This window comes from Nicotiana attenuata, unplaced genomic scaffold (assembly GCF_001879085.1).
Source record: "Nicotiana attenuata strain UT unplaced genomic scaffold, NIATTr2, whole genome shotgun sequence".
Taxonomy (NCBI): domain Eukaryota; kingdom Viridiplantae; phylum Streptophyta; class Magnoliopsida; order Solanales; family Solanaceae; genus Nicotiana; species Nicotiana attenuata.
This window is the reverse complement of record NW_017670496.1, coordinates 135981-147612: the sequence shown is the minus strand read 5'-3', so window position 1 is coordinate 147612 and position 11632 is coordinate 135981. Positions and strand designations below refer to the sequence as shown.

General features: G+C 37.8%; 1 protein-coding gene across 1 annotated transcript; it reads left to right on the top strand.

The window, feature by feature from the left end:
* The first annotated feature begins 7193 nt into the window (after positions 1-7193).
* On the top strand, positions 7194-9918 carry LOC109240227 (tubulin alpha-2 chain-like). The gene is made up of 4 exons (XM_019406859.1): positions 7194-7400; positions 8276-8510; positions 8589-8959; positions 9047-9918. The coding sequence occupies exons 1-4, from the start codon at positions 7308-7310 to the stop codon at positions 9701-9703; spliced, it is 1356 nt and encodes a 451-aa protein (XP_019262404.1). The 5' UTR covers positions 7194-7307; the 3' UTR covers positions 9704-9918.
* The last annotated feature ends 1714 nt before the right edge of the window (positions 9919-11632 follow it).

The following is an 11632-nucleotide window of genomic DNA, read 5'->3' as shown; positions in this document are numbered from 1 at the left end:
TCCAAATGTCATAAACCCGATTTCCGCGGAGGAAAAAGGGGGCGCTACAAGGATACAAATTTTGTTGACTCTAGTATCATTGATGTTGAGGATGTTGAAAGTCCTGAAGTTCATGTGTTTGAGCGCATTGGTCCTCACTCCAAGAATTTTTCCACATTGGGCTTGGATAATGATATGGAAATAGAGTCATCCGAGCCGGTTGAGGAGTCAAGGAATGAGGAACAAGGTGCCTACAGTCTGGAATTTTTCTTGCCAGAAAGACAGGACTACATGCCTCATCTAAATGCCAAGAAGTGTAAAATAGTACAATGGTTGCTTGAGCCAATTATAACCTTTCTACCACCCCATGAGCATGATCATAGAGCAGAATCAAAACTTGGGGTCCGATTCATAAGTTCGAAGTGGAGGCAAAAAGTGATTTGCGTCGTGCCGCTACGTTAAATCAAGCGCTTGTTGGGAGGCAACCCAGCTTTACTGCTTTGTTTTATTTTTATTTTTTTTGATAATTTTTTTATTGTATTATTTTTATAGTGCCGATTTTTGATTTTCTAGGAGTATGGAAAGCAAAGCTATTGGAAGGATGCAACAGCGAAGCAGATGGTTAGAACTAAGTGTGAGGTACCCGCACGAAGGACCAAGCCCGGGAGAAGTCTGAGTACGCCATGAGCTGCTAGTGCTTCAGCCTTTGGCCTAACAGGGAGTTTCTTTTACCCTCTTATTAGTATGGTGTGCATTGGGAACAATACACAATTTTAAGTGTGGTGTGAGGAGATTGTCTGAGTAACTTTCTATGCTATTTTAGTTGTGTTAGTTTAATTGAATATTTTTTTTATTTTTTAGAAAAACAAAAAAAAAAGATTGGACTTTTCCCGACGATGGATCTATTAGACAATTTTATTGAGGGATTTAAGTCTAAAGAAAAAAAATAAAAAGATTTTCTTTGTAAGTAGTGTAATAATTCTCCCTTGGTTTTTCTTTGTGTCGCGGTTCTTTTCCAAGGGTTTTGTTTGAACCGGGTGTAGCTAGTTTTTTTTGGGAATAGGAGCCATTGTGTTGTGTTTTGAATTGAAGCATTATCTCTTGACTTTGTTATTACGTGAGAATAGTGAGTACTTTGGTTGTGACGCTTAGGCTCAGTTTTTGACTCTTGTATAAGTACCTTAAATTTTATGATCTTAACTTTGCTTAACTGCTTTGACTAGAGTGTCTTGATGAAACCAATCCTGAGTGAGCTATGTGCCATGTGTGTGTAAGGATTTGTTATATTCTGTGCATTGCATTTGATGCCTAGAACTTGCCATGTGTATTTGCAAAGCGAAATAGTAGTTTTGTTCAGTCTTGGAAGTGATATAGGCGTTTCTTTGTTGAGCCAGATATGTATATTTTACCCACCTAATTGTTATGTATCGTAGTTAACCCCTTTGAGCCTGCAATCTTGTTTCTTTGGCAACCACATTACAAGCCTTACCCATTTGTTTGAATTAATCATCTATTTAAACCTTTTAACCTCTCATGAGCACTTGAATTATTATGAACTGTGTAAAAGTTAAAGTGTGGGGTGGTTGGTTTGGCTTTTGAGTGGAACTAATGAAATAAGGAGAAAGGTGCACTGTTTTGAAAAAAGTAAGAGCCACTTGAATTGAAAAAAAAAGAAAAAAAATAGTTCGATTGTTGTGAAATAAAATATTCCTTGATAAGTGGTGGCTTTTGATGTAAGTGTGCTTAAAAAAAGAATGGGAATATACATGGAGGTGAAGGTGGAGTTTGGTTTGACATAAGCATGTGGTTTGAATGTTAAAGTATATGTATTAAAGTGCTTAGGGAGGTGTAGTCACTTTTATATCTAAATGTATCATACCCGTCAGCCTACATTACAACCAAATAAAGTCCTAATTGATCCTAGATTGAATGAGCTCGATTAGTGGAGTAGTACACTACGGGCAAGCCTATGGTGCATCTTTTGTAGCATATGAATGTTATTTCTGAGAGTGAGTCAATTCTTTCTATCTTGAGTTCCTAAGTGTTCTTAAATTTTATTGTGTGGAACTACTCTCTTTTGTTGTGTGAGGGTACTTGATTCATGAAGGAAAGTAATATCAGTGACCTCTATGTTAGAGTAAGTGAGTGGGTTGCGAATAATGCGTGGTACTTGTGAGTCGAATCTTGAGGTGAAGATGTTACGCTTTTGTGCTTAGTCTATTTTAAATATTCTTGGTGTGATGAGTTAGGAGAACTGTTTAAAAGGGTCGTGTCAATAAAAAAGTGTAGTATGATTGCTCGAGGACGAGCAATGGTTTAAGTGTGGGGTGTTGATGATAGGCTATAATTACGTATTTTAGTCAATTAATACACTCTAATTTACTGCACTTTAGTTGAGTTTGCGTTTTAATCATTAGTGTTTTGCACTAATTGTGTGTTTTATGCCTTGTAGGAGTGATTCCGAGCTATATAGATGTTATGGAATGAATTCAAGTGATTTGGAGCTTTGAAGTCTGAGTAAAAGCCCAAGGAATTAAGCTGGTATCGTATTCGGGGATCAACGGATGATAGAGCAACAAAACAAAGAATCGAGTAGGCATATTGCGCACTGTCTAGTAAAATGCACATAACTTATTGCTCAGAACTCCATTTGGGCTCCACAATATATGGTTGGAAAGCTAACTCAAAGGCTACAACTTTCATATTTTACGTTTTTCCAGATTCTAAACGGAACAGGGGGAAAACACGGTCGAAAATGCGACCGCGGACCTGAGGCGGGCTGAGGCAGTATACTTGCCAAATAGCGCGTTTGTACCGCGGTTGACCGCGGCCGCGGCTGTCCAGACGTGAAAAAATTGTCCTTTTTCGCGTAGGAGAAGGTATAATAGTTTGGGCCCGACCCTACTTGGTATATAGACATGGAAAACAGTATTTTGAGAGGTTGGACACACTTTTGACATAATTTAGACCTAAGGAGGCTAAGGAGACCAATTTTTGACACAAATTCGACCTAAGGAGGCAGAGACACAATAAGAGCAAGGCGGGGAGTTCTTCAAAGAGTTTTTCCTTCCTCTTCCTATTTTTCGTAGTTGGTTATGACTTTTAGTATTGTAGTTTTACATACTATTATGAATAACTAATTTGTTATCTATGGTTTTGATAGAACCTTTTGTAGGATAAATTCTTGTTATGTTTTTATATAATTGAGCCGTTGGAGTTCTCTACTTGTTCAACTACGTGTTTATTGTTGTTGACTGAATGACCATCGATTGACTGTGCCTATTTATTATGTGTTGCTTGAGAAAGGATACATATTTAGGTGGTTGTTGAACAACGTCACTCCTAACGTATGTGAGAAATCAATACAACGGGTTTAAAGGTAAGTTTAGAAATAACAAAGCCTTGACGTGGTCATAATGAGCGGTTAGATAAAGCCAACTAGCGTAGTTCGAGATAATATGTCTAGTAAATTGTTGTAGTTGCTCGAGAGAGAATTACGGCACCTAAAGTGCTCACGATCAGTAGAGAATACATTGGCAAAATTGTAGGGAACATAGCTAGAAGGATTCCGACAACTGGGGAAATCATAACTCTAGACCTCCTTAATTTAGTCTCCAACCCTTTGTCTCATTAGTTGATAATTTGAACGCTTTGTAGTATTTGCTAGTTAATTAGCTAGAAATATAAATCTCAATCTTTATAATTTAGAAAATTGTTCAAACTTGTCTTCTTAGTGATATTAAACAGATATAGCTAAGCCTTAGTTCTCTGTGGGATTCGACTCTGGACTTACAGACCGGATTATATTTGCAGTGACCGCTTATCCTTTTTAGGACTAGAGTTGGGCGTGATCATATAATAACGTATTTGTTTTAAAATTCGACCTCAATTTGAGGTATAAATTCCAATGTTACAAAATCCCTAATTCTACCCAACCCCCCAATTCCACCATGAAAATACTAGATTTTAGGTTAAAAACTTATGAAATGTAACGAAACATTGAAAGAAAATAGTTTAGAATCACTTACCAATGGATTGGGGAAGAGGAGTTCTTTGAAATATCGCCTCTAGGGTTTTCCGGTTTTGAAAATTTGAAGAATGAACAAAAATCCCATTTTTAGCTACTTGACTAGTTGTAGATACCACAATTGCGACATGGGGTTCGCAATTGCAAACCCCGCAAATGCAAGCTTTTCTTCGCAAATGCGAAGTCTCGCAATTTTTGCTATCATTGCAATTGCGATGACTTGTTCGCAATTGTGAACAGTGGCCTCCTCGCAAATGCTACCGTTTGATCGCAATTGCGATCACTGTATCCCCATGCCCCACTTCACAAATGCGAAGTCTTGTTCGCAAATGCGAACTTGAGGTGCCCCAGCTACTCTTCGCAAATGCGAACCTATCAGAGGTCGCAAATGCGAAGCCTGACCTCGCAATTGTGAGGTCTGAGGCCTGCTCCAGAACTGGAAAACACCAGCACATTCCTAAGTCCCAAATTCACTCTGTAGCCTATCTGAAACTCACCCGAGCCCTCGGGGCTCCAAACCAAATATGCACACAAGTCTAAAAATATCATATAAACTTGCTCGTGCGATCAAATCGCCAAAATAACACCTAGAAATACGAATTGGACACCAAATCAAATAAAATTTTCAAGAAAACTCATGAACTTCAATTTTCACAACAACGTCCGAATTATGTCAAACCAACTCCGTTTCTCACCAAATTTGACGGACAAGTCATAAATATAGTAGCGGACCTATACCAGGTTCCGAAACCAAAATACGGACCCAATATCAATAAAGTCAAATATTGGTCAAACTTTCAAAGTCATTAAGCTTTTAAGCTTTCAAATTTCAACAAAATGCAATAGCTCGAGCTAGGGACCTCTGGATTCGATTCCGGGCATACGACCAAGTCCCAAATCACTATACGGACCCACCGGGACCTTCAAAACACGAATCTAGGTCTGTTTGCTCAAGACATTGACCGAAGTTAACTCAAATAGATTTTAAGGAAGAAATTTCATATTTTATCAGTCTTTAACATAAAGGCTTTCAGAAAAAACACTCGAGCTGCGCATGCAAATCGAGAAAGGCTAGAACAAGGTGTTTGAGGCTTCGAAACACAAAATTAGGTTCTAAAACATAAGATGACCTATCGGGTCATCACCTTCTCCACCTCTAAAACAACCGTTCGTCCTCGAACGGACATAGAAAAGCACCTGGACTGGTGAAAATGTGTGGATATCTACTCCGCATGTCCGACTCGGACTCCCAAGTAGCTGCCTCGACGGGCTGACCTCTCCACTGCACTCAAATTGAAAGATAACTCTTTGATCTCAACCGACAAACCTGCCGGGCTAGAATAGCCACCGGCTCTTCCTCATAAGTCAAATCCTTGTCCAACTGGACAGAGCTGAAATCTAACACATGAGACTGATCACCGTGATACTTTCGGAGCATGGACACATGGAACACCGGATGAACTGCTGATATACTAGGTGGCAATGCGAGCTTGTACCCACTCTCTGAAGAATCTCAGAAGGTCCGATATACCTAGGGCGCAACTTGCCTTTCTTTCCGAACCTCATCACACCCTTCATGGGCGAAACCCAGAGCAATACCCTCTCTCCTACCATGGATGCAACATTACAAACTCTACGGTCGGCATAACTCTTCTGCCTGGACTGATCTGTGCGAAGTCGATCCTGAATGGTGGGCAGTGGTGGTGGTGGTGCTTGAGGAAGGTGGTGGTAGTTTATAATGGTAGGCAGTGCCGACTATGGTTTTTGATAATGATGGGGTGGTTAGTTATGGTATTTGAGGTAGATGAGTTTTTGGTTGTGATTGAGAATGATGGTGGTGGGGGTAATGGGGATTTTGGGAATTTTGGGTGGTGGTTGTCGATAATGGTGGCGACTATGATTAAGGAGGAGGAAGAGGAGGAGGTGGTGTTGAGTATGGTGGTGGTGGGTGACATGGTAATATTTGATAATGGTAGGAGTTGGTAGCAATTAATAATGAATGTGGATGATATCATCTTAATGAAATTAAGTTTTTGTTATAGATCTTAATCATACAGACCTATTAAGACCTATTAAGTGGTTGTGAAGTAAAAAAAAAAACTAACAAACTTAATGATTAAGATTCAGTACTTTAAAAACAAACGCACTTAATGTTTGAGATCTGTATGATTAAGATTCAGACCTCCATTAAATGCAAACAAATGAGGCCTTAGTTGGAGTGTCCACATAAAAATATCTCGCAAGTTTGAGGGGTTAGCTATTAGATATACTTTCACAATTTTCGTATATTTCTTTCTTCCCTGAAGGTCTAAAAAAAAATAAAAATTGTTCTAGACGATGAAAACAAAATTGTTCTAGACGAGAATCATTTTCACTTTTTAATGCTTTTCTTCTTCTCCTTCATTTTTTCCATGAACCAAATAAAATAAAAAACTCTATGTTTTTCTATCCTTTTTCTTCCCTAGTTTTAATACATTCCATAAAATTTGTGGTGAAATTGTACTTTCTCCTTTTTCCTCTTTAGTTTCCATACAAATTAAGCAATAAAACGAAAATGTAAAAATATATCAAGCAAACAGTAAATTTCATTACATTATATCTTTTTGCTCAAAGTGCTTTTTGTTGAATATACATTACAATTCTAATAAGGAGATTGTTCACTGAAATATTGACTTGGTTCCTTTGATCTCTGATTAAGTATATTTAATTTTTTAATCACATTTAATTTTGAATTTAATTGAAATATGCACCTTGATCGTCATGCTCCCGAATCTTCATAAAATCATTTAATTACCCATGTATTAAGTTCAATTTATACTGTTACTTCCTATTTGTGAGTAATATAACGTATTTTCTGTGTAAAGGATAAAAAATGCAAAATTTGATTAATTAAAAATGCTTCAAAAATTATAACAAGGATCTAAATCAAAAATTTTCAAAACCAGCGGGATAACAGTTGCAAATATCTCTTCTAATGAAGGAGCAACGTCATTTTCGGCCTTTCCACACAATTCAAAAAAATTCAAAACAGAACCGGCTGGACCTAACATAACCAAACCACGGTTAATAAAAATCTAAATCACCGAAAAACATTCTTAACCATAGTTAATAGCCCGTATTACTCAACCCGATATCCATTTCGCCTTTCCCTTATTCTTTCTCCTATAAAACGAAGGCCCTTCAGTGTACCACAGACTCACAATTCGAATTTCGAAAACTCATCTCTTTCTGTTTAAACGGCGTCTTGATAAACGCCGCTCTTCTCCTCTTTGAAATTTGAATTTTTAGGGTTTCGGTGAAAATGAGAGAGTGCATTTCGATCCACATTGGTCAGGCTGGTATTCAGGTTGGAAATGCCTGCTGGGAACTTTACTGCCTCGAGCACGGCATTCAGGTATAATATTTTTTTCTTTTTTTTTAATAATCACATTTTCTGTGTTTTGACATGTGTATTTGCTTCTCATAAATTGATGAAAATGTCAAATATTTGCGGTAGATCTGTTTGAATAGATGTGAATTTGTTTTTTTTTTCACAGATCTGATTTTTAATTTACTTCTAGGTTATGTATGTGTCAATTGATCTAAGATCTGAATGTTTTTTCAATAGATCTGAGTGAATGTTGTAGATCTAGTCTATATATGTCCATTTTATTCAAAATGTAAAATAATTAAAAAGATCTGATTGTATAATACATACCTAGGTCACTTAGGTATCCGATTGTTTCAGAATGTGAATAAAATTGATAGATCTGACCGTGTGTGTCCGTTTGATTTGAAATGTTTAAGATTTTGATATATCTGATTGAATAATTTACATGTAGTATCCACATTTGTCTTTGAAATGTTAATATTTTGGTAGATCTGATTGAACAATTTAAATGTAGGTTTTGTAGGGACTGTAACTAAATAATTTTTGTAAACTTGTTGATATGTAGATCCACTTGAAGTCACACATTGTATGTGTGCTTGTGTCTGCGCATCTTAGATTGATTGTGTTCTTATAATATAATTTAAATGGATATAAATATAATGACAAATGTGTTTTAGTGTTGGTTAAATCTATTAGCATCACAATTATTTGGAGTCTCTTATGTATGAATTGATATATGGCGCTTCAATGATGTCTCGTGGAAACTAGATTGATTTATTCATAAGTTACATTTCTAAATGTGATGGACATACACTGTTTATTTGTCCTTGATAAGCCACAATGTCCTGAGTGACCTTTTGATTGTGAATTGCTGATAATTCTGTCTTGTTTTCCCAAAGCCCGATGGCCAGATGCCAGGTGACAAGACTGTTGGAGGGGGTGATGATGCATTCAACACCTTCTTCAGTGAAACTGGAGCTGGAAAGCATGTCCCTCGGGCTGTCTTTGTAGATCTTGAGCCCACTGTCATTGATGAAGTGAGGACAGGAACATACCGACAGCTCTTTCACCCTGAACAGCTCATAAGTGGCAAGGAAGATGCAGCCAACAACTTTGCCCGTGGTCACTATACCAGTAAGTATTATATCTTGCTGAAGTTAGTTTTTTGTTCTTCAGTCAAATGCTGATTGTTTTTGTTGTGTCTCTTTGTAGTTGGGAAAGAGATTGTTGATCTTTGCTTGGATCGCATCCGAAAGCTTGCAGACAACTGTACTGGTCTTCAAGGGTTCCTGGTCTTTAATGCTGTTGGTGGTGGTACTGGTTCAGGTCTGGGATCGCTTCTTCTGGAGCGTCTCTCTGTTGACTACGGAAAGAAGTCAAAACTTGGTTTCACAATTTATCCTTCACCACAGGTCTCAACTTCTGTTGTTGAGCCTTACAACAGTGTCCTGTCAACTCATTCCCTCCTTGAGCACACTGATGTTTCCATCCTTCTGGACAATGAAGCCATTTATGACATTTGCAGGCGCTCACTGGACATTGAGCGCCCTACTTACACCAACCTTAACCGCCTTATCTCACAGGTAGCTTAATAACCTGTCACTCATGGTTGTCTAACGAAAGAACTAACTCCTATTTTGATAATACTAACATGTGTCCAATCTGTGCAGGTTATCTCTTCACTCACAGCATCTTTGAGGTTTGATGGTGCTTTGAATGTTGATGTGAATGAATTCCAGACCAATCTTGTGCCGTACCCCAGGATCCATTTTATGCTTTCCTCATATGCTCCTGTCATTTCTGCTGAGAAGGCCTACCATGAACAGCTCTCAGTTGCAGAGATCACCAACAGTGCCTTTGAGCCATCTTCCATGATGGTTAAGTGTGACCCTCGTCATGGGAAGTACATGGCTTGCTGCCTCATGTTCCGTGGTGATGTGGTGCCAAAGGATGTTAATGCTGCTGTGGCCACCATCAAGACCAAGCGCACTATCCAATTCGTTGACTGGTGCCCTACTGGATTCAAGTGTGGTATTAACTATCAGCCACCAACTGTTGTTCCTGGTGGCGATCTTGCTAAGGTGCAGAGGGCTGTTTGCATGATTTCCAACTCAACCAGTGTCGCTGAGGTCTTCTCACGCATTGACCATAAGTTTGATCTGATGTACGCCAAGCGTGCTTTTGTCCATTGGTATGTTGGTGAGGGCATGGAGGAAGGTGAATTCAGTGAAGCTCGTGAAGATCTTGCTGCCTTGGAGAAGGATTATGAGGAGGTTGGTGCTGAAGGTGATGATGAAGGGGAGGGAGAAGATGAGGATGAGTACTAAGCTGTGATGTAATATGTAGAATGCTTTTCTGCTTTTTATGTTTTCAGTTACTGCCTTAATGTTGCACTAGTAAGACCTTATATTTGTTGAGATTGTTAATTCTGCTGTGGTGTTAAAACATTGGTGTTTGTTTTACTAAGTTCTTTGTTATGTTTTGCTTTCTCTATTATCATCTTTACTAGTGTTTAATCATAGCATGTGAAAATTTGGATGGTGTTTCTTGGAGTACCTTACTTTCTGTAGATGGTATCTCACAGATTTGTTTACTCTATATTTCTGAGAATTTACTGTGATGAACAGCTGATGTATTAAATGGTCAGCACTTATCCTTCAAAAAGTTGGGAACATACCGGGTCTGGTTTTATTGGGTGTATTGTTTTTGCTTTGTTTCAAAGCCATAATGCTTTCTGCTATGTGGACAGTTAGATAATTTTGTTTAGATCGGAACAATCGGTTGATATTTGATAACGAACAGCCTATTTTCTCATCTTACTATTTATATATAATTTTCCCTCGTATTGGCTTATAGAATTATTACAAGGCAGCGAACACCAATAGCAGTATATTATAATAGCACAACTCAAGCCAACAATTACAGGACCAAAATGAAGTACACTGAAACTAATAAGGCCATTAACCTGGTATGTCCATCAGATGGGATGATTCAAAGTTGAAATTCAAGAAGAATAGAAAATTAACTCGCAGTCGAACACGGAACCACATAATATATAGATCTCTTATAATGCTCGAAGATCTCTTCTCAAGCCTAAATCTCATTCATTCCTCCTTACTGCGCAATCTAGCAAGCTAAAAACATTATCTTTACACAAATAGCCAGCTAGATTTATTGTTTAAAAAGTGATTACTTGGCAGCCAAGACCAAAGACAAGGAAACTATTCATTATGTTTAAAAAGAAAGGCAAATACTACTTGTTGCATTACCTGCTTGCATTGTGCACTACAAATTTCTTGAAAGCGTTGGGTATAAAGTAGTGGGGTATCCAAAATTGGGCATGTTTTCCTACTATTAATAAGAGGGAGTTTGAGATGGGTACGTATTTAGGATTATCAGCTATCATGGGACGCTCAAAGAAAAAGATGTTAGAGTTTATTAAGGATAGAGTCAAGACAAAAATAAAAGGATGGAAAAGTAAATTTTTAAGTTCAGCAGGGAAAGAAGTAATACTTATATCTGTACTTGCAACAATCCCTACCTATGCCTTGTCTTGCTTCCAACTCTCTAATGGTCTGTGCAAGGAATTACATCTCTTTTTTCTAACTTTTGGTGGGGACAAACTGAGGATAAAAGGAAGGTGCATATTGAGAAATGGGAAAGATTATGTGATTCTAAATCAAGAGGGGGCTTAGGATTTAGGGATTTAAAGGCTTTCAATATGGCTTTGTTAGCTAAACAAGCTTGGCGTATATTGTCGTACCCGGATTCGTTGTTAACAAGAGTACTTAAAAGCAAATACTTTTCACACTTAACTTTCCTTGACGCTTCTACATCATCTACAGGATCATGGATCTGGAGAAGTATTTTGTGGGAAAGAGATCTATTAGTTACTGGACTAAGGTGGAGGATCTCTGATAGAAAAAATATAAATGTTTGGACTGATCCTTGGATTCCAAGAAATAATGGTTTTACTCCAAAAAATATTCAAATGCAAAACAATTTAGATCTTAAGGTTGCCGACTTAATTGACGAAGATACGCATACCTGGAAACTTCATTAGATAAGTACGACCTTTGAACCTGAAGATTTAGATGCAATTTTGTCTATACCAATATCCATCATAGGTCTTAATGATAGATTACTATGGCATCATTCAAAATCTGGAAACTATGAAGTTAAGTCGTGTTACTATTTAGCAAAGGGTTTGGCAGGTAAGACTATTAGGAACTCGGAAGCCCAGGCGAGTTGTCATT

Excerpts from the sequence above, each read along its gene's own strand:
- LOC109240227 (XM_019406859.1), top strand. The coding sequence starts at position 7,308 with ATGAGAGAGTGCATTTCGATCCACATTGGTCAGGCTGGTATTCAGGTT. Across the intron at positions 8,511-8,588 it reads TGCCCGTGGTCACTATACCA|TTGGGAAAGAGATTGTTGAT; the intron begins GTAAGTATTATA and ends GTCTCTTTGTAG. Across the intron at positions 8,960-9,046 it reads TTAACCGCCTTATCTCACAG|GTTATCTCTTCACTCACAGC; the intron begins GTAGCTTAATAA and ends CAATCTGTGCAG.